The 22,978-nt window shown below is 43.4% G+C and overlaps 1 protein-coding gene across 3 annotated transcripts in view; it reads left to right on the top strand.

Annotated features, from left to right (window-relative positions):
- CPQ (carboxypeptidase Q) overlaps window positions 1-22,978 on the top strand; it is a 1,143,103-nt gene that overhangs the window by 152,302 nt on the left and 967,823 nt on the right. For all 3 annotated transcript variants that reach the window (XM_063924160.1, XM_063924158.1, XM_063924159.1), the window contains one exon: window positions 7,567-8,027. In XM_063924160.1, the coding sequence (XP_063780230.1) occupies window positions 7,598-8,027 (430 nt within the window). In that variant the 5' untranslated portion in view covers window positions 7,567-7,597. The remainder of the gene's footprint in view (window positions 1-7,566; window positions 8,028-22,978) is intronic.

Genomic DNA, 22,978 nt, shown 5'->3' with positions numbered 1-22,978 from the left:
GTCCCATAGGGAGGTGTTTCCTCCTTACGGGACTGTCAAACCGGGCTGCGATGAGCAGAGAGCTGACTTCCTGCCTAGCCAGCTATTATGGATTGCAGCTTATGAAGCTAAAGCCACCGCTTGTGCGCATGCAGGCCCGGCGACAGGGGGGGGGGGGGGGGGTTAAAGGGGACAGTTATACCGGGCCCCGTGGTTCAGATGGACCCCGAGGCAAAGGGGAGCAAAATACGGGTGCTCGAGTGTCTGTAAATACTCAATATTCATTGGCCGGTCCACCAGAGGCAGGCTGGCCCAGGGGTCCGGGTGCCATGTGCCCCTTGGGCCACGCTATTGCCAAGGGACACGGGCCGGCCGCTACCTTCCACTACACCAGCGGTGGCCTACCGACGGCTCTCGAGCCTCATGTGGCTCTTTCTATCTCCGCATGCGGCTCGTAAGCTCCCACGGCGCCTCCCTCTGCCCTAGTCTGCAGTGCCTGGTGCCGGCCCGTGAACCAATCAGAGCTCGCGGACCGGCAGCCAATCAGGAGTCTTAGCTTCCAGTCCGCGAACTCTGATTGGCTCACGGACCAAAGCCTAATTAGAGAGAATCAATGCCGCCGGAGAGTGGAGACTGAGGGGCAGGAGAGGCGCACGCTGCGCTCTCCTCCCCTCACAAGCAGCAGACTGAGCAGAGCAGCAGCGCGGTGGTGAGCAGCACTTGGGGGGGCGCAGTGTGGGAACATGTGTATCTTACAATGGGGGCATATCTGGCACTGGGGGACATGTGTATCTGGCACTGGGGGGATGTGTATCTGGCACTGGGGGGGGGACGTGTATCTGGCACTGGGGGCATATCTGGCACTGGTGAGACGTGTAGCTGGCAGTGGGGGCATATCTGGCACTGGGGAGACGTGTAGCTGACAGTGGGGGCATATCTGGCAGTGGGGGGACGTGTATTTGGCAGTGGGGGCATATCTAGCACTGGGGGGGCGTGTATTTGGCACTGGGGACATATCTGGCACTGGGGGGACATGTGTATCTTACATTGGAGGCATATCTGGCACTGGGGAGATGTGTATCTGGCAGTGGGGGCATATCTGGCACTGGGGGGACATGTGTATCTTACATTGGAGGCATATCTGGCACTGGGGGGACGTGTATTTGGCACTGGGGACATATCTGGCACTGGGGGGACATGTGTATCTTACATTGGAGGCATATCTGGCACTGGGGAGATGTGTATCTGGCAGTGGGGGCATATCTGGCACTATGGGGACATATATGTATCTGGCACTGTGGGGGCATATATGTATCTGGCACTGTGGAGGAATATATGTATCTGGCACTGTGGAGGAATATATGTATCTGGCACTGTGGAGGAATATATGTATCTGGCACTGTGGGGACATATATGTATCTGGCACTGTGGGGACATATATGTATCTGGCACTGTGGAGGAATATATGTATCTGGCACTGTGGAGGAATATATGTATCTGGCACTGTGGGGACATATATGTATCTGGCACTGTGGGGACATATATGTATCTGGCACTGTGGAGGAATATATGTACCTGGCACTGTGGGGGCATATATGTATTTGGCACTGTGGAGGCACCCATTTTTTGGTGTTTTTCTATGTATGTGGCACTGTACAGGGGCTTAATTTGTATGTGGCACTGTACAACATGACTAAAAATGGGGTTATGACACAAGGTCATACTCCTACAAACGTCAAACCGAAAGGTGTGCGCATACAAATGGGGTGTGGCTTTGTGACAACTATGCCATGCCCCCATTTTTGCTTGCGCGCCTTCGGTGCGCGCATGATATGGCTCTTACCCTTGGCTACAGATCTTTTCTGGCTCTTTGCCACTGACTGGTTGGCCACCCCTGCACTACACAGCTCTGCTGAAGCCGCGGCCGCACTGACAAATTTATAATAAAGTATCTTTGGGATAATTTACACCAGGCCTAATTTTTTTTTTATTAATAAATATTTTTTAAACAAAAAAAACTCCATTTAAGATGGCGCCATTACTTATGGGCCAGTGCTCTGGACTTGCCTCCCAGGCTAAAAGTTGCCAGTCAGCCCCTGCTGCCCGCCAATTAAGTAAGAAAAAAACAACAATTAACTGTGTGCACCGTCGATATGAATGATGCTGCGCCGGCCCTTCTGCAGCTGCCGCCGAGGAGCAGAGCGTCCTGAGCCCAGGAAAATCGCCTTCCGCCGGGCACACCTTCACAGCAGCAGCGCCACCGGCAGCCCCACGTGTATCCCCTGGCTGTGGTGAGTTCCTCCTGGGTCCTGGCACCCTCACTGTGTGTGTGTGTGTGTGTGTGTGTGTGTGTGTGTGTGTGTGTATATATATATATATATATATATATATATATATATATATGTGTGTGTGTATATATATATATATATATATATATATATATATATATACTGTATATGTGTCTGTGTATGCATATACTGTGTATATATATATATATATATATATGTGTGTGTGTGTTGAGTGTAATTGGTGGGGGGGGGGGCCCAGATAAATACATGTACCGGGCCCCCAAATTTCTGTTTCCGCCCCTGTGCGCATGTGTTGGGTCCCGGCCGCTCTCAGCTCTATTGTGCAGGCGCCGGGATGTTGGAGTCCCCCTACCTAAAAAAGGTAGGCGCTGCCGCTGGAAACAGCTATTTGAAAAACTAGTGTGCTACCCGTGCTGTCACAGTTTCAGGTGCACAGTAGTGATGTGAGTGGATTGCATCTGAGAGACCTTGAGGGTGTCAAAAGAAAAAAATGATTTCATATACTCAAGTAAGACACATTGTTTAACTGGAGAACTGCTTTAAAAGAGTGTTCTCTTAAAAAATAGACATGCTGAAATCCCTGGAACAAGTGCTCCTTGAGGCGGAATAGCTAAATTATATCTACTTTTAACAAAGGTATTGAACAAAAAGTCTCAAATAGAGAAAGTTTAAACTAACGTTTTTGTTATTGCTCAATTTATTCAGCAGCAACATTATTTAGAGACGTCCTTTACATGTGATGTTCTGTAGCTGAGTTACTACAGTACATCTGACTAACGCGGAGGATGATATTTGTAGCATGAGGTTTTTTTTAAATTAAGATAGTTACAGTATTAAGTGATAGTTTATAACAAACATATGTGTTCTCCTGCAACTAACCTCAATATGCCATGTGACGCAAGGCGCCTGGGTACAAGTGAGCCGCCAGGTCCTGTTTGCCTCTGCTAGCATTGGGTGTCTTTTTAGTGTCTGTTTGAGTTAACAGTAGAGATGTGCACCGACCCTGTATTTTGGATCTGTATTAACTTACAAGACGCGATCGCGCTGAGATGTAGCCACGATGAACGTGGGTACACCTGTAACATGCATTTTTTTTGTAAAAAGATGCAGAGTTGCATGGGGCCTGAAGTGCTGTAAGGCAGAGGCGTCATTAAGCCCCTTGACACCTGTTGCAGCGGGCACAAAAGGGGATGTGGCTCTGTGGGATGGGGCGTGGCTTCATGGGATGAGGGTGTGGTCTTGTGGGACTTAGGGCATGGCTAGCCGTCCCGACCCCCATTTTCATCATGCCGGGGGTCCGGGAGCAATGGGCTTTCCCCAGGGAGTGCTCCTGCTGCAGTGCTGGCTCCTAGAGAGTGACAGGAGCCAGCTTGCTGCAGTGTAATGTTACAGTGCAGGAGCCGGAACTTTGGTGACACCCGGGTGCGGCCCGCACCCCCCGCACACCCCTTGTGACGCCACTGCTGTAAGGGACTGTTCGACACACCAGCGAAAATAATGTATAAGGACACAGCTGTAAACTCATAAAGGATTTCAGTGCAGTGGACATCATCAAAGACTGATTCAAGGTAGGCAATGTTCTTTAAAAGTCACTGACCGTAAAAAAAAAGAAAAAAAAAAAAAAGTTTTAACCGTCGGTAATAAATAAGTTCAGGTCAGTAAAAATTGGCACGTTCCTGGAGGAGCAATTGTGATATAGTGAAGTGTGTAGAATATTCTCATAATCACAACCACTTCCCCAGTTTGTAGATCATGCTATTACCTACACTTCTGGACACATTTTGATCTGCTATGACAAACTGTCAGTGAAAAATGCTAGCACTCAATGTTAAATGTAACAGCCAGCGAATTGGCGAGTCTTTGGCAAGTCTGGCTAATGTTTTAAAGTAGCAATCATTTAAAAGGCTAAACCAAACCTGGTTTTGCCTTTTAAAAGATTGCTATCTAGATCATCGGCCACTCTTCCCGGGAACCGTTGATGCCTGCAATTTGCAGACTATTACATTTGACCTCTCAGTCTTATCATAACAATGGGGGTAATTTAGACCTGATCGCACCTCTGTGAATTTGCAGAGGTTTGCGATCAGATAGTCGCCGCCCAGACAGAGTGAATATCCTCCCTGTTCAAGTCTGCGTCTGCCTTGCAAAAATCTCTGCGAACGCCAGTCAGCTGCAAATCCGTTCACAACTCATTCACCATCAAATGATTTTTCCAGTCGTTGCATTCTGTGCGTAGCCCAGGACTTACTCCTACAGTGCGATACAAACAGGCTGATCGGGGCCGGAGCTGACCTAACACACCCGCTCTGAAAACACTTGGGCACGTCTGAGTTTTTCCTGACACTCCCAGAAAATGGCTAGTTACCATCCCCAAACGCCGGCTTCCTGTCAATCACCTTGCGTATGCCTAGCGATCAAAAAAGACGCTGGATTTTTTCGCAGTTCGGCCTCGCCCGTGCGCATTATCATCCATATGCATGCGCAGTTGAACGATAATCGGCCACCTTGTGAAATCTCACAACAGTGATTAGGTCTGAATCGGCCCCATTGCCATTAAACACAGTTGGCAACACATAGGGACGATTTGTCTTGTACTTGGTATTCTCATTTGCCTCTGGTGTTAAAATAATCTGTAATTTAGCTTAAGTAAGCAGAATGGACAAACTTTCATTTACGCAATGTCACTGTCAAGCTGTATATGGGTCATATATCGATTGTCTGTATTATATGTTTCTGAATTCTGAAACATTGTAAAGACCACTAAACCTAAAGTACAAGTTACTTTCATTAAGCTCTGCAAAAATAAATATCTCCAATATCTTGAAGTACTTCTGTACCTTGACCGATATACACGTATTTAGTGTTAAATTGTAACTACATTTGCTGTGCAGCTAAGTACAGAATATTGTTCTTTATTATCAGCCATTTTCTGCAAAAAGATACTGTCTTAAGGTTTTCTGCAATAGGATTAGAGGACTCGGAATGAGGGAATGATTGCTGAGCTCAGCAAAATACCTCTGAGAATGCACAACCACGGCAAATGACAACGCTGACACAAATGTGTTGATAAAAAGAACCATGAAAATAATCCAGTTTGGGGTCGGCAGGTATCATTCTGGTACAGTGTATCACAAATACGATGCTCAGTCACAGGGGTGGAGTGGGGCCATGAAGCAGCCCTGGCACGTCGCTGTGCGCACGGACGACAAGGAGGCGTGGCAACAGCTCATGTGGGCGTGCCACGAGTCCGGGGGGGGGGGGTCTGGCCTCGTGGCACGCCCCCATTTATCTGTATACTAGCAAAGGGTAGATGGGAGGGTGTAAATACAGGGCGGAGCAGAGAGCTGGGAGGCATTTGCCAGATGGCCAGTGTGGCCCTGATCAGTCACCACAACAAGGAGACACCAACACCAGGCAGTTACAGAAGCATATGCCCCAGATATATTGAAGAGCTGCACCCTCCCCCACCTCCATGGCAAACAACTAGAGCTCTTCATCAAGGTTTAAAGATTATTGAAGAAAGTAGTTTATAATGATGAAAGCTGAGAGATATATGCGCTCAAGGACTTACCACAAAACCCCTACTTTTATGTTTTATATGTTTTTATTGTGTATGGGAACATGACCACTTTCTCAGAAAACCAACAACCAAGGGCATGGCATGACTGCAAAGTTATGCTAAATGCACCTGTACAGTAATACTAATAATACTAATAATAATAATAATAATAATTGTTATATTTGTTATTTATTGGGAGTGTCGGACTACCCACACAAAGCTATATATGTAGTGTGCAGAGTTTGGTGGTACTCGGGTGACTGGTAATCAAGTGAAGAAAATGAATGCTTAATCGTCCAACATTTGTTTCGGGATACAGCCTATCTATCTATCTATCTATCTATCTATCTATCTATCTATCTATCTATCTATCTATCTATCTATCTATCTATCTATCTATCTATCTACGCATATAGATACACACACACATATATATATATATATATATATATATATATATATAGTGCGTTTCTCCCAAAGGCCAAAAGTGATTTACAGAACTAATGAGCATAATACAGAGATTTAGATTTGCAGACAATGCAGAAAACCATGAACCTAATACAGGGCTGAGGCAGCCATTTTGAGTGATAAATTTCAAGGATTATCCGTCCTACCCATGAAGGCACCAGGTGATGCAGCCATCTTGGGTGCGCTACATAGGATAAATTTTCTACGATACTGTATATTATAATAAATTCTGTTTTATGTTGTATAAAAGGAAAGTACAAAGCGAGTAAACTGATAACGACTACAAATGTTACAAAGGTGTAGGATGGACTGAAAGCCATCAGAACTACAAAGGCCATACAGACTAGAGACAAGGATGTACTTATGAAGACACCACCAGCCCTCCTCTATGTCTCCTCTCCATCAGGCCCAACTTCTACAGGATGTACATGCTGATGGTGTAGGACCTTGGTCCCTTTCAAAAGGAGAATGGCCCCGTTACTTCCCAAACCCTCAGAGCCAAAAGGCCTACTGAGGGAAAAAGGGTCTTTGGGTCCCAACGTTGCCGAAGCGCAGAGGGACCCCTTGAATCCACGACCCCCCGAGGCCCTTTAGGGGGCAAGGGTCTTCGGACTTCCTTCCGCTTCATGACTCGGGGTCGTCCCTTTTTCCCTAGGTTTGGCCCGAAGCTTCCCCCTGGGGAACAAAAAACCTTCAGGGCAGCTGCGAGCCTGATCACGCCCACACCACGCCCCTCTGTTTCCCTGACGCCGCACCCGCAATGCTCCATCTCCACCATAGCAAATGGCGCTTTGCCACCCCCCACCTCCCGCCCCGCGAACGCCTCTGCCTGATTGACAGGCAGTTGCATCCGCATTTACAGCAGGGTGCATCAGTATGCATTTTTTGCGGTTGGATCACGAGTTGCGATCCAACCTGAATAGGGTCCTTAGACCTCAGTACAAGTTCCTAGGTGCACCTGGATCAAAGCACATTGCTATGGAAATTCAGATTATTGCAGCGGCCACAGTGGGGTCTTGATAGTAAGAACAAAGTAAACATATTTTCTTTAGTTAAAATGATCAGAGTTGTACAATTTGCAAACAAAAAGTGAAGTCCTATGATACATATTTAATGGAAAAAGAAATAACGTGGAGCTGTTTATTTAATGTCACCGTGACCGTGCTATGTTTTTGTGAGGTATTTTTGTGAAGTGCTGCTTTTAAGAGAATCATTTAGTAAAGTTTAATTCTCTCCTTCCTGGTCCCGTAGCAATTCCTTCAGACAGAAATAGTGTGCTAACATGAAGCTTCCGATAGTGACAAGTTGGCTGGCTGTGTGTGTGCTGCAGACATGCTCCGGGGACAGCCATCAATCTGGAATCAAGCCAAAGATGCTAGAACGGATAAAGAAAGAAGTGACTGGCTATAGAGATGTAGCCAAATCCATCATCGATCTGGCGGTTTATGGCAGTGCCCAGAACAGATCTTATGAGAGATTAGCTCTGTTCGTTGATACCATCGGAAATAGAATCAGCGGCTCTGATAATCTAAAAAATGCCATCAAGTACATGTACAGTGCCCTGCAGGAGGACAGGCTGCTGAATGTCTCGCTAGAGCCTGTGAAAGTACCGCACTGGGTGCGTGGAGAAGAGTCTGCTGTGATGCTACAGCCAAGAAAGAAAAACCTGGCTATATTGGGACTTGGTGGCAGCGTTGGAACTCCAGTGGAAGGTATAGTAGAAGATATCCTTAATGGTTTCCTTATAGGCTAGAGTTACTACTAGTGGTCAAGATTTTAAGGCCTGCATTCAATTCTCTGCAAAGTGTGGCCACAATCTATGGCTACGCGCATCGTAGTGGAATGTGGTACCCCAATATTGTAAATTTTCCTATGCACCTATATAGTGTGGAAGGGAAAATTGACGATGCTGGTGGTTTCGAGGTGCTGCTGTTCCAGTTGTCATGGCGGTGTTCCAACAGCAATTTGCAGACAGTGGGGCAGATGTCTTAAGCCTGGAGAAGAGATAAAGTACTGATAAGTGCAAGGTGATAACGCACCAGCCAATCAGCTCCTAACTGTCAATTTACATATTGGAGCTGATTGGCTGGTGCGTTATCATCTTCCACTTATCACTGCTTTATCACTTCTCCAGGCTTCATACATCTGCCCCACTGGTCCTTATTCAGGTTTGTTAGCAAACCAAAAAAAAGCACACTAATGAGCAAAACCATGTTGCGCTGATGGTGGGGCAGATGTAACATGTGCAGAGAGATTTAAATTTAAATCTAAATTGCAGTGTAAAAACGAAGCACCCAGTATTTACCATGCACAGAAACAATATGACCCACCCAAATCTAACTCTCTCTGCACATGTTACATCTGCCCCACCTGCAGTGCAGAATGGTTTTGACCTTTAGTGTGCTTTTTCGATTTGCTAACAAACCTGAATAAACCCCCAATTGAAGATGCTCCTAAATGTGAAACAATTTACACCATCTAAATAACCAAAAAATGCCTAGACTATTATTTGTATTATATGGTATATTTATGTTTTCTTCCGATAAAGAATGGTGGGAAAAATGTTGTGTTCAGGCATGAGTTCGCCGAGTGTTCCAGGCTTGCTCTTCTTGAGTCTGTTCATGGTAACAAAGGATTTTATGAAGCAATTATAGCTGGTACAACTTCAAGTCTGTTTTTTTCTTATTAGTGCATAATGAACAATTATCTAGTCCTCATAAAGCCATAAAATGTAATAAATCTAATCTCATGCGACATACAACACATAACGGATTTTCTGTTGTCATTATTTATAAATAAAATAAGCCAAGAAGAAGAAGCCATGTGTGAAAGAGTAAGTACTGCTTCCAAAGCCACAAATAAGGGCATCTGTGACAGGTTCTGCTAATCAAGGGCACTTCATTATTTCATCATTACTTAATGATTTAATCCGTCCGAAAGTGCTGCCACCTCTATATAACAGCAGAACCCTTGGCATATCAGCCTGGAGCATTCTGGGTTGTGTTTATGCAGTGCCAAGGAGAAAAGACAGCTGCAGTAATCTCACAGGAACATATATGGCTGTTCTTCAGCTGGGAAAAGATACAAGATCTTTTTCAAACCACTAGAAATCCTTCATGCGGCAGAAACCATATATAGGTTTCTGTGAGAAATCGCAAAGAATCCAGCAGCTAGGAAGTTACAGACCTCTATACAAGTAATTAGTGAGGAAGTGCTTCAGACCAAGGGGGGATTCGATTGCCGGTGATGTGCCGTATTCCTGACAATGCACCTATCGGTAGTTATGGTAGCCCCTATGGTAATTTTCCTATGCTTCTCTATGGGATGTGAGGCAAAACTTGGATGGTAAAATGTGTCCTTCCTGCTGAACTGAATTGTATGCAGCTGTAACACGTTAGGGAAGGGTCGTCAGTTCATCAGAAACTAGTGACATCTCTGTGTGCCTCACACCTCATGGATATCATCAAATCCTAGTGAAATAATATATATTGGTTCAGTGCACAAAATGGTTTCCTCTTCTGTGTGTAGGTCAGTGTTTGCCAACTACTGTTCTCAGGGACCTTTAACAGTGCGTGAGCTCTATAGATCTCAGTATCACAACTGAAATAATCAGCTCATCTGTGGATCTTTTACTTTACAGTGTGTCAGTCACCTCACCGCACATCACTGGTAGTGAGTACACCTGTGCGCTAACTAGGAGATCTGTAAAACATGCACTGTTAGTTGTCCCTGAGGACTGTAGCTGGGAAACACTGGTATAGGTGATAGGCCCACCTTATGTGGCTTGATTCTACTCTGTGTCATAGGCATAATAACATGATGAGACTGATATTAGTGCAAATTGTTTGCACATTAACTTTAGGTGGGGGTATTTCCCTGGAACAAGCCTGGCCAACCTGTGGCTCTCCAGCTGTTGTGAAACTACAAGTCCCAGTATGCCCTGCCACTGATTTGCTATTAGGAAATGCTAAAACTGTGGCAGGGCATTTGTTGATGTGTAGTTTCACAACAGCTGGAGATCCACCGGTTAGCCAGGCCTGCAATGTAATTAAGACCTCCATGAAAGCGATTTACTCGTCTGCAGATCTACTCATTTAATTTAGTTTAATGACAGTATGGATGGTGTAATGGTTAGCATTACTGCCTCACTGCAGTAAGGTTATGGGTTTGATTCCCACTATGGCCTTAACTGTGTGGAGTTTGTATATTCTCCCTGTACTTGCGTGGGTTTCCAAAATATACAGATAGGTTTATTGGATCCCAACAAAATTGACCCTAGTATGAATGTGTGTGCGTGTACATGTGATAGGGAATATAGATTGTAAGCTCCACTGAGGCAGGGACTGATGTGAATGACCAAATATTCTCTGTAAAAGCGCTGCGAAGTATGTGTGTGCTATATAAATAACTGGTAATAATAATAATAATAATAATAAATAATACTCAGCCTGCACTGCCTGAGCTCAGAGTAGTTAAACCAGTACAATAGCATACAAGTAGTGTATTTATTTTGTCATCAGAAAAACGCAATACATTTATCCATTTTAAATGGTATTTAAGTTTATTTTTGTTGTTATGTTGTAGTTATGACTCTTTTGTGTGCTAAGGTTGCAATTACCATACCAGGGTGTTACAAATTTCAAGATATTATTTATTATGCTTATTTTGCACTGCAGGTACTAAAGAATATATACTTTGTCAATACACAATATGGGTATTGCATATATCATGCAGAATGTTTAGGACTAAGGGTTTCTCAAATGAAGCATATTTTGCAGTTTGAAACACATTTCGAAATAGAGTAAATTACACTGTTCTTCCCAACTCTGTACTTGGCATTCTCCTCTTTATTGTAGACACTGATTTATGTAGTGGACCTGCACAGAGATACATTTATAAAAATGCTTTGCTGTCAATCCAATTAGGTCATAGTTTCAACCTCCCATATCAAAACTCCCCTACTTTGCACACGAATTTGCACTCTTCGCATCAAGTTCAGTACTTTGAATTCATGTAATCTAATTGGCTGCATTTTTGGAGTTGTGTGATTTTTATTGGCTTCCGCGAATGGCAAGAAATGTATCAATTCACAGCAGCGAACGGTGGGAAATGTATCAACTTGTAGCCCGGGAAAGCTTTACGCTTCTTTTGCAACTATAAAATACTGTGCTGACATACAACTGCCATTTGCTTCCCTGACGCTGTCACTGACTTATGGTATGCGTTTACGGATTCCTGGCTGGCTTCTATACTTGGCTTCTGATCGTGGCTCCTGTACCTGGCTCACTTCTGACTCCCTATACACCGTGGATGCTGAAGAACAGGAGAAGCCATCATCTACTAGTACAGATGATGGTGAAGAATATATACCTCCTCCTCCTGATACCCCAAAAAGAAGAAAAAATGTCTTGCACATGGTAAGTATTACTGGGTTATTTGTTTAGCTTTAAAACTGTATGCGGTCAGCATACAGATCGTCGGGATCCCGGCTGTCACAATACCGACTTTGGGATCCCGACAGGGCCACCATACCGCCACCGGTATACCGGCGAGATAGGTGATTCCCCCTTTATGGGTGTCCATGACACCCATACAGGGTGAATAGAACCTATGGTGACCGTAGCGCGCCACCGAGCCCGCAGTGCTTCATTGCACTCGCCCCGCTGCTGGCATTCCACCGCTCGGGATGCCGATGTCCAGATCCTGACATTCGGCATCCCGGGCAGCGGGATCTCATACCGATCCCCTTTAAAACAGCTCAGGGTAATTTTTTTTGTGCAAATTATTTTTCTTTCCATGTGGTAGAATAGTGAAGTGTGGCTTGTACAGGTGAAAGCTGTAGCTAGTAAAGAGGTGTTTGTTTAGTTTTAAACTACAGGAGGATAGGTAACAATCCAAACAACATTCTAAAGCATTGGCTCCAAAACTGTGTGCCGTGGCACCCTGGGGTGCATCGGGACACCTGCAGGAGTGCCTTGGATTAGTGGTCCAGGACCAATTCAAATTATTTATGGTCAATGAAATAGACAAAACCAGTGCTGTCGGCTGCCAATCATAAAATACGTGGAGAAACAGAAGTGAATATGGACCCTCATTCCGAGTTGTTCGTTCGCTAGCTGCTTTTAGCAGCATTGCACACGCTAAGCCGCCGCCCTCTGGGAGTGTATCTTAGCAAAGCAGAATTGCAAACGAAAGATTAGCAGAATTGCGAATAGAAATTTCTTAGCAGTTTCTGAGTAGCTCCAGACTTACTCCTACATTGCGATCAGTTCAGTCAGTTTCGTTCCTGGTTTGACGTCACAAACACACCCAGCGTTCGCCCAGACACTCCCCCGTTTCTTCAGACACTCCCGCGTTTTTCCCAGAAACGCCAGCGTTTTTTTCGCACACTCCCATAAAACGGCCAGTTTCCGCCCAGAAACTCCCACTTCCTGTCAATCACACTACGATCACCAGAACGATGAAAAAGCTTTGTTATGCCGTGAGTAAAATACCTAACTTTTGTGTAAAATAACTAAGCGCATGCGCTCTGCGAACCTTGCGCATGCGCAGTAAGCGACTAATCGCAGTATAGCAAAAATCGGCAACGAGCGAACAACTCGGAATGACCCCCATTGTTCCTCACCACACAATTGAACCTAAGGATGACATATAATCAAAATGTACTTAATTTAATGTTTTTCTAAATTTCTCAATAAGAAACATTTGGCCTGAAAAAAAATTCTGATACTGTAGGGTGCCGTGAGTCAAAAAAGTTTGGGAACCACTGTTCTAGAGCAAAAATTTTTATCAGCGACCTTAAAATAAACCTAACTATACCCTAAATAAGTACGTACTGTATATATAAAAACAACCAATACCAGCACTCATAGGTTCATGGATACGGGTGCCCTCCAAAAATGTTCATAAGCAACTGCGACGGCACTCCAAAATAAATACTCTGAAGACTGCTGCTGTAACCAGCAGTCTTCAGAGTATTTATTTTGGAGTGCCGCCACAGATATATATATATATATATATATATATATATATATATATATATATATACTGGGTAGTGTCGACGACAGCAATCCAGGGCTTGGACTCAATTTAACTACCAGTGTCTGAGTGCCGTACTACCCAGTTTCTATCCACATCCCCCTGCCTGTGGAGGACCAGTAAGGGCACCGGACCAAACAGCCAGCAACACCAGTGAGTGCCAGATCATCACACAGAATATATATATATATATATATATATATATATATATATATATATATATTACTGTAGGTGCGTGTTTCAAATTTGCTAGTTTGGATTCATGCAATTGTGCTGTTCGCACTGAATATCCAAGACTTTGGGAAACAGAAATGTTGCAATTAAGTTTGTCTTCTCAGATAAGACTTTCTATTTGTGTGTATCCCTTTAAGTCTTCTATCTCATTGTTCATAAACTCAGTCCTCAATCTACCCTAATAGTCTAGGTTTTAAAGATATCCATGCTTACGCACAGATTATTTTATATGTGTACCTCCAATAGTTTGATTATATCATCTGTGCACAAGCATGGTTATCCCTAAAATCTGGACCGTTATTGTACTTTGACAACAGAGTTTGAGAACCACTGTTCTATCTCTGTTATTCCCCTTTCCTACTGCAGGTAGAATGACTTCATTGTCTTATCAGACATTTGTTTAGAAGGGAGGAACATGGGAGCACCAATCATGGCAACTCGCTGTTTGGAAACAAATTCACTGATTCTAAGATGGAACATCAAAAGGACAGTGTTTTCACATTTACTTTTCTGAACAGCACATAAACAAAGGAAAATGTTGAGGTTAGAGTCCTTTAAATTGGGTAACAATGCTCCTTACAGTGTGGGAGAAGGCACTTGGTCATATCTGTATTGTATATAGTACATTAACAAGTAGAAGCAGTCATTCTTTTTAATTTTGCTACTATAAGATTTCATGTCTCTGAAAGCATATGAAACACAGAATGTTAGTTATTCAGATCAATCCATTGATCACAGGCGCATGTAAAGGAGCCGTTAATCTAGAAAAAAATCTAATTCCCCCAGCACACCATAATGGACCAGCAAAAGAGATATACATTCTACATGGGTTGGGATTGTTTTGCAAGCGGTCGGGATCCCGGAGTTCAGCATACCGACCCCGGGATCCCAGCCGGCAGTGGGGGGGCGAGAACAGTGGAAATCCTTGCTGGCTCGCTGCGCTTGTTACGCAGCGGGCTCGGTGGCTTGCTGTGCTCGCCACAGGTTCTATTCCAACTCTATGGGTGTCATGGACACCCACGAGTGGGAATAGTCCCTGCGTGTCGGCATTGCCAGCAATCGTGATCCAAGCGTCGGCATCCTGACCACCGGGACCCCGACCGCCGGTCAGGTGACCACATCCAGTCTACATGATGCAGAGGTCTCAGTTACATACATTTGCAAACATTATGTTAAGCTACTAGACACTGTAAGGCATATTTGCGCTGGTGATCCTATGCTACTTGCTAATAGCACTTACTTTGGGTCATATGTTTAGGTCTTTTTAAACTGAGATCCAACTCCTCTGTAGGCACACCAAGATCCTCCGATATGACACTACAAGGATCAGCATACCTTCCAACTATTGATCTCATACATGCCTCTCAGGACAATGATACATAGGGGTACATTCAATTAAAGTCGAAACTGCCATCTTGTCTTGTGAAAGACGGCAGTTTCCGACTATTTTAGGCCGGAAGGGGTTCCGACCTGTTCAGTAGACCCCTAATTTTTCCGACAAGTCGGGAATTCTGACTTGTCGGAAAGCACGTGGATCCCGTGTGCATCTGTCGGAAACGGGGCTAAATCCGATAGGTTTTGGCCCTGTTTCCGACAATCTCAAAAAGTCGGACTGAGGAGATGAGACGAGGGAGCGGGCGGCGGGCTATAGAGGCAGCAGGGCACAGGTACCTCTATAGCAGGGCGTCCCCCCGGCCAGGCTCCTCACTCCCGGCCACCACTGACGGTGCATCCCGGCCGCCACTGATAGCAGCAGCAGGGCGGGACACCGGGAACGGCCAGATCCGACTGTCGGATTTGCCGCTCATTGAATAGGGCTTGTCAGATCCAATCTGACAAATGCATGCCAGAATGGATCCGACTTTAATTGAATATACCCCATAGAATGGTAGTTGCTCAATTAATTGGTCCATCACAGATGCATGTAAGGGAGGGGTTAAACTAGACCAGAAAAAAAACAAGCAAAGAAATTCCCCCAGCACACCATAATGGATTAGTACATTTAGAAACAAAACTAAAAGATGAAAAAAATAACAAAAGATTACTATAAAAAACCCATTGGGAAATGACTAAAGTTTTTAAATCCTCTGAACGTTCACTGAAGACAGCTAGCACTTATTGATTTGACAGCTAATTAAAACAGATCTCAACTTTAGATGACAAAATTGAAACAAACAATAAACAATAATGTTTCATTTGAACAAAGCAGATTTGCGCAAGTTTTATATATCTGATTAAACGATAATTCCACCATACCTCCCACCATCTCCAGGAGGGACAAAATGCTCTGTTCCTGGACTTTTCCCTTAATTTATGATTGCCGTCACCTGTTTTGAACAGGTTAATGGATAAGAAAGGTGTTTCTGCACAGATGATAACAATCAGAAATTAAGAGGGAAGTTCAGAAGCAGAGCATTGGAGAGGGTCATGTTGGGAGGCATGAACTCCACTTTTAACTATTTACTTTCAATAAATTTCCCAAAAATAGAAAGTATTGTTTTCTCTCTCATCCGCTGGAGTTAGTACCATGGGGTATAGATGAGTGATCAGTCGAGCCAGCACTTTAAAATTTTTAAAGTGTGTGCCTGGCTCCTCCCCCTCTATACCCCTGCCCAGGCCAGTTTTTGAAATGTGCCCGGGAGAGACGGTCACTTACTCTGGAGCTCCAGAGATATATCTTTATTTTCTTATTTTCTTTTTTTATGTCTCTATGGAGTTTAAATATAACACGTATATACAACACGTGTATTAGTTGCATATTTGCATTTCTTTAATTTTTATTACACATTTAGGTGTGCTCACTTAGACTAGAAACACAGGAGCAAGGCTCAGATCCCGCTTAGCGCATGAGTAGTTGCTTGCCTGTTTTGAGTTTATATATTGACAATGTATATAATATTTGTCCTATTAAAAACACGTTAAAGGTTAAAGAACACAGTACGCAATTGGCGCAAAAAGTACCGCAAGGGTACTCCCTTAACTATACCTTAAGGAATGTACTTATACTGTAAACATTTGTGCAGTGACAATGTGTAGATGTAATGCAGTGTAACCTTGTTAGCTTAAAAGCTGTATGTGCGACTATGACGCTCTGAGAAACCTTTATGCATTTATAATAACCAATCAAATACCGGTCTAAGGTTCTAACGCCTTTAGTGAGAGAATGAACGTTCAAAAAGAATAATACAATACAAGCTATACACTACCAAAATAACATAGAATATCTAACCAAGTTACTACACATAAAATACAATAAAGACACAATTACTTTTAAAAGGGGAAGGAGAGAGAGAATGGCTTATAACATTAAATAAGAGACAATATGGTTGCAGATAAAACTACACATGTGAGGGACAATCGCTGTGCAGTTAGTCAATGCTGAATACCGCATGGGATGGAAGCTAGACTCCATTTTGAGAAAACTCCCATGATTCCAAAGACTGCAACACATGGTTGAAAGGGGGAGGGGAAAACACCCGGCAGCAGCCATTTTAGATTTGCAGGTCTAAACACATGGCACTCTCTGCTACACCACAATCACATAGCAGAAGACACAAGACTCCATTTTATTCCAAAATGTCCAAGCCTCAAAACAATGCATATGTTCTGATTTTACAATTCCAAACTATCTAAATCACCTTTCACAATTTCAAGCAAACACAGTATCTTAATAACCAGAGCATATGAGCTATCACAAGACCAGACCACCAGGTACCCACAAGTATCAGCCTGCCATTGCTACAAGCACATGTTCAAAAGTACTGCATGGTGGTATTCATGATTAACAAGATATATTATAACAAACCAGCACAATCTATTTTAAATCACCATAGGCAAACAAATACCACAAATACTATGCTACAGATTGTCTACTATTCCAATTCATCACAGACTTCACAGAGTATCAACACAAACACCCAACAATCACACAACTGCCCAAACCTCGTTAACCTTAAGCCATTTGTATCTCCAAACTAACTAATCTATGCCAATCATTCTACAACTACTTTACCACAAACACATATTTAAAACTATTCTATGCCAATCAGCCATGAGATATTGAGATTATGATACTTAGCCTTTTGTAAGGAGCCTGGTGATGATCCAGCCATGCTTGCTGTGTGTAAGGTAGCTGTGTGAGTGAGTTACAGTATATCTGTCCTCAGAGGCCCCCACAACTGACCCCGCCCCCCCCCAGACAGGAACTATTCTCCTGTGTGTCTGTTCCTGGGGGAGGGGTCTCTCTCTCTCCTTCATGATTGAGTCACTATTCTCTTTGTATATGCTGATCAGGTTCAGCCCTGAAAACTGGCAAAAGGGTTGGCTTGATCATTCATTGTTCTAACAAAGTGATCTTAGCTTTTATACATATAATCATATCTATCCGCTGCAATGTCCCACAACTTCACAACAAGCATCAAACTAACCCACACATCAATCTGCTTGCTTCAATACCAAACATGACGGGCGCATCTGGTTCTGTTCAAATAATACACATTCATGACATCAATTCATCAGCCAATTCTAAATCTCCATGATGTTTGGTGCCCGACATTATTATAACCATGTACTGTATGAAACAAGCGCCGAATCCATCTCCGTGCCATGTCCGAGCAAATGCGTGTGTTACTATATATTGCTGTGCTCGCTGCGCATATTTGCAAGTATAGCGACTTAAATGTGTGCAGTTTGTATGTTCTCTCTATGTAATATTTTTGACTTTGACAGTCCACCCTTTGGCAGTCACCAATAACTGCCACTTCCTAAAACATTTCAAAAAGAGAAAAATATATGTCATATGTAAATACATTTCTATGATTGGGTAAGGGAGGAGAGAAGAAGGTGGGAAAAAGGTATGACCTAGTGAGATAGCAGAAGCATGTGTGTATGAATCCATGTTTGGGGGGTCATGTATCATCGTGCCGTACGTGTTTTAAATCAAGCTTCGAGGTATTGCGAAGTATACATTTGAATTCCTTCTTATCCCGTATTAAGGGTCTGTGGATGGGCTGTCAAACTTTACCGAGCTCTTTTCGGCTTTGGTTGCAACAAAATGGGGTAGCACATCTTAGTTGATGATACATGAATGGGGGGATATGTGATTGCTGATATCTGTGCCTGTATTCCCTATCGACTATGTGTGTCATTACCTGAAGGTTGTAGAAATGAAGATAAAGAACAATTATGGTAAATGCAGTGGTATTCTATGTCAGGTTAATGGACATTTGTCAGTTGAAGTCTTGTCTGGTGTCTGTTGAATGCAGTCTTCTTTGTGCTTTTGCCAAAAAGGTGCGAGCAAAAGCTTTGTCAATGTCCATAGACTTACAAAAGTGTTGGGCTAGCGTAAATTTTAAATTTCTAGGGAAACTGGGGGTCTATGGCAAAGTTCATCAAATCTCTGTGTATAAGGTTGTCAAAACTTCTTCTTTAATCCATCCGTCGTCTGTATACAGGGTCATCAAATTCCTCGTCAAAAGTGGGTCTTTTTACCTTGGAGAAAACGGAGAAACAGGTGAAAGAAACGGACCGTATAATCGCATTTTCATCACATCATTGTTTCTACCGTTGGGTCATAAATCAAATCTATTGGAATTACAATTTCCTCACTCCTTAGACTCATTACCTCAGGTAGTACTTTTCCAATATAACACAATCCTTCAGAGTTTGGGGCAAGCCACTTTATACGCCTTCCTCCCGCATATGAAATATGCATCATCGGGGAGAACATATGGGACGGAGTAGGACATTACCATATTACACATCTTCCATGTGAAATCTCCTAACCCTAATTCTCCCATCTGTTTAGTACACGTATCAGTTTGTACGATATGTGCACAGTATCCTGGTGATACCTCTCCAACTCTCGTAATCCTACTTCCTAGGGTATACATATACCGGAAAGATTTTCCTCTACTGGCTATGTGGCGTATAAGTTCTGTATCTGTGGGCATTCTATCTGCTCTATATGAAAAGGTCATGGTTTGGTTATTCCATGACACTTCCCAATTTCCCGGCCTTCGGGGATTGGAAATGTTAAAACATATTAGGGACCTATCCACATGATATTGGTGGAGCTTCAAACTAGGAGGGCTGGAGATATTAAACCTCCTGTCCACCGGTCTCCCGCCCTTTAGCTCAAGTACCTCCCCTACCGTTAAAGGGAATGGTACTAATCCTGATTTGCTATGGCCTTGAGGTACTTGAGAGCATACCCAACAATCTGTCTGATTTAACACATTACCCACTAAGGAGTGATAGTCACTCAATGGATGCCGGTTCATGTTAATGTTAAAACTGGACTGACATTCCTTGATGCACCCATCCTCTACTACACTGTCACAGAGTCTACAGATACAGTTCTCTTTTCAGCTAACAATGTTTACAAATAACATGGCTGCTAGATCGTTTCCGGTACTCGCCTTTGCTTGGTGGTTGTGTTGCTATTGGAAATTTACACCTCCGTCTCAGTCATCAGAACCTTTCTGGATCCTTACTCGACCTAACTGGTACTCTCACCGAAACAGACTGCTCTGGTCAACATCAGGGTCAACATGAAAAATCCATATCACAGTCTCTTGGGGCAAGTCCATCTTACAGGAGGAGAAAAGGAGAAATTTGTAATGGGGGTACAGAAAATCAGTTTGAGGGGGAGAGAAACTTGTTACGATAATTAAGTTCTCTAGTCTTTGTCGTTCTTCCTGTTCTGTCGTCATCTCAAAGGTGCTGTCTCTCAGTCTTCCAACCGAACATTCCGGTGATGCAATATTCCTTCCAAACCAGCGATCTCTCTGTAAGGAGCAAAAATCTTGCATTACCATTTGTCTAACTGATGTGTGACATACCATCTTTAAAACATGAAAACATGAGAAAGAAGAGAGAAAACAAAAAAAAAAACAAAAGAGAGAGAGAACAATTCATATATGTATATATCACATAAATCAACAGAGAACAACAGGGAAAAAACAAACATTTTTCAAACATTTTAAAACATTGTCAGATCATCAGGCTGTCATATCTACATGTCCAATGGTTTCCTTGCGCAGTCCCTCCCACCAGCACCTCCATACTCCACCCTCTGTATCTGGCCAGAATACATTGATGCGGATAGGTCATGCTGGGGTTTGGTAGACTTCTGCAAAGACCAAGTAGATATTCAATGTTTGAGTCCTATCAATAATCGTCAGAGATGGGGAGAGAAAAGAAACATTTCACAGATACATTTACAACGTTTCACCCGGTCATTCCTGTGTCTTCAGGGAATGACCTCCCAATTTATTAACTGTTACCTCAGGCTTACCATCCGTCCTAGTGATCACCTTTCTTGACTACATATTATGGGTGTGGCCCAAAATTCTTCCTATATGATCCCTGATTATAATTTGGTGTGTCATATTCATGCTCATATTCATGTCTAGGGGGTCTGACTTTATGTAGGCTGTTGCAGTTACTGGCATAATGCCCTTCTCTTTTGCAAAGATCACAAACCCTGGGCTTCCTCCAAGTGTCAGTGAAATGGGGTCTTGGTTGATTTGATGCCTCCTCAAACGCTTGGATGCTCATCACCATCAACCGCTTTCCCTGTACCTCCCTGATTCCTTGGATACCATGATTATGTCGTTGTCTAGGGAGTTGATATACCTTCTGTGAATCTTTGATCATACACTTAGGTCTTTCCTAGGATCTGGGAAATCAGACATGATTGATCTCAATTCGGTCCGGGACCAGGGACAGCGCATTGCACTGTCCTTGACGGGAATGATTCCCTGATCGTCAGTCTTCCCATTGGGGACTGTGATCACCCTGACAGGACTAAATTCAATTACATCACCTTGTGTTGGTCTTACAATATAGGGTACATTTGTTTGCGCGTGATATATAACACCGTACGTACCTGTGGACACGACCTCACCTGACCCTCCGTTAGGGGGTTTGATTATTGCCTTTACCGATTTGGTCGCGTCCACCTGGATGTCTTGTGTGATGGCTGCTGGAAGAGGTGCCGACATCATGCTGAGCTCACTTTCTTGCTTGTATTCCTGAGGGAAGTTTAACATGGGGTGCAACTTGCATAGGTTAATAGTTGTACATTTAACAGTATTACAATTATCATTGTTATGTTTATTACAATTATTCTTATCATCTATAATACAGTTGCTAAGTGCATTTTTATTGTACAACATTGTGCCTTTCTCCGCAACCATAATCCTCTCCATTGCCATGTCTCTCCTCCCAAGATGAGGGTCAGATATGTCAGTTAACTCTCTTTGCATTTCACTTTCCTGTTGCCACAATTTTAAACAATCATAATGTTTGATCCGTCTCTTTGCTGGTTTAATAAGACCTATCCTTCTCCTTAAATTCATTAACACTTCTGGGCTGAAGCTACCTATTCTTGGGAATTTCTCCCCGTCATGCATTGTCATTCTTTCCCATTCGTCACATAAAATTTCTGTGTGCCTTCCGTATTTTTCACACATTACATACCTTGCCGACCCGACTGGTCGGTTTACAGAATCAACCCGAACCGAGGTTGATCGCCCCCTTCCTGAACAACTGGCCCCCATAATTTGCAGGTGTTGCTTGTTCTACCTCTGACCTTTGACAATGCTAAATTCCTTTGTCGTATAAACAACCCTTTATGAAGTCTAAGAACACTGTACGCTGTTTGCTTAAGAAGTACCGTAAGGGTACGCTATCTGCGTAACGATCGCTCAGCCGTAGGCGAGACGCTCAGGCGTCACGTTCGCTCGCGGCCCAGTGATCACAGGACACGTTATTGGCTATGACTAGAGTAATGATTTGCTATGGCGTAGCTTACGCTCGAGACCACGAGGAGGTCACCAGCGGTGCAGACGCTCACAATGCTATACCTTTATGTCTAAACCTTATACCAATGAAATACACAGAATACCTTAATGTGAATACAGGGTGTAAGTGCAACCTTGTGTAACCTGACTAACTACAAAGCTGCTTGAGCGTTACCGACGCTCAAGTGAACACTTAACACTATAGAAAATACACAGATACTGGTTTAGGGTCCGAAGCCTATTAACTGTATTATATCTAATATACTTGTAAAAAGGGGATAACAGTACAAATGATACACTACAATATAACAAAGACTTCCTAACCACAGAACTAAACAATAAATACAAAAAGACAATACTACACTGACCTAAATGCAATACAATACAATGCTATAATACTATGAGAGATATAAGAGAAAAGTGGAGAGAGAGAGAGAGAGAGACGGGGAGAGATGAGAGAAATTGGCTCACAGAAAGACAATGATTACGGAGAGAAAACTTACGCACAAAGGGTATGATCGCATGCGCCTCGATATCCAGCTCCCGGCTATCAGCAGATAACCGTTGATGAGAGAGTGAAGTTG

Source organism: Pseudophryne corroboree, chromosome 5 (assembly GCF_028390025.1).
Source record: "Pseudophryne corroboree isolate aPseCor3 chromosome 5, aPseCor3.hap2, whole genome shotgun sequence".
Classification (NCBI taxonomy): Eukaryota; Metazoa; Chordata; class Amphibia; order Anura; family Myobatrachidae; genus Pseudophryne; species Pseudophryne corroboree.
This window is presented reverse-complemented; position numbering and strand designations above follow the sequence as displayed.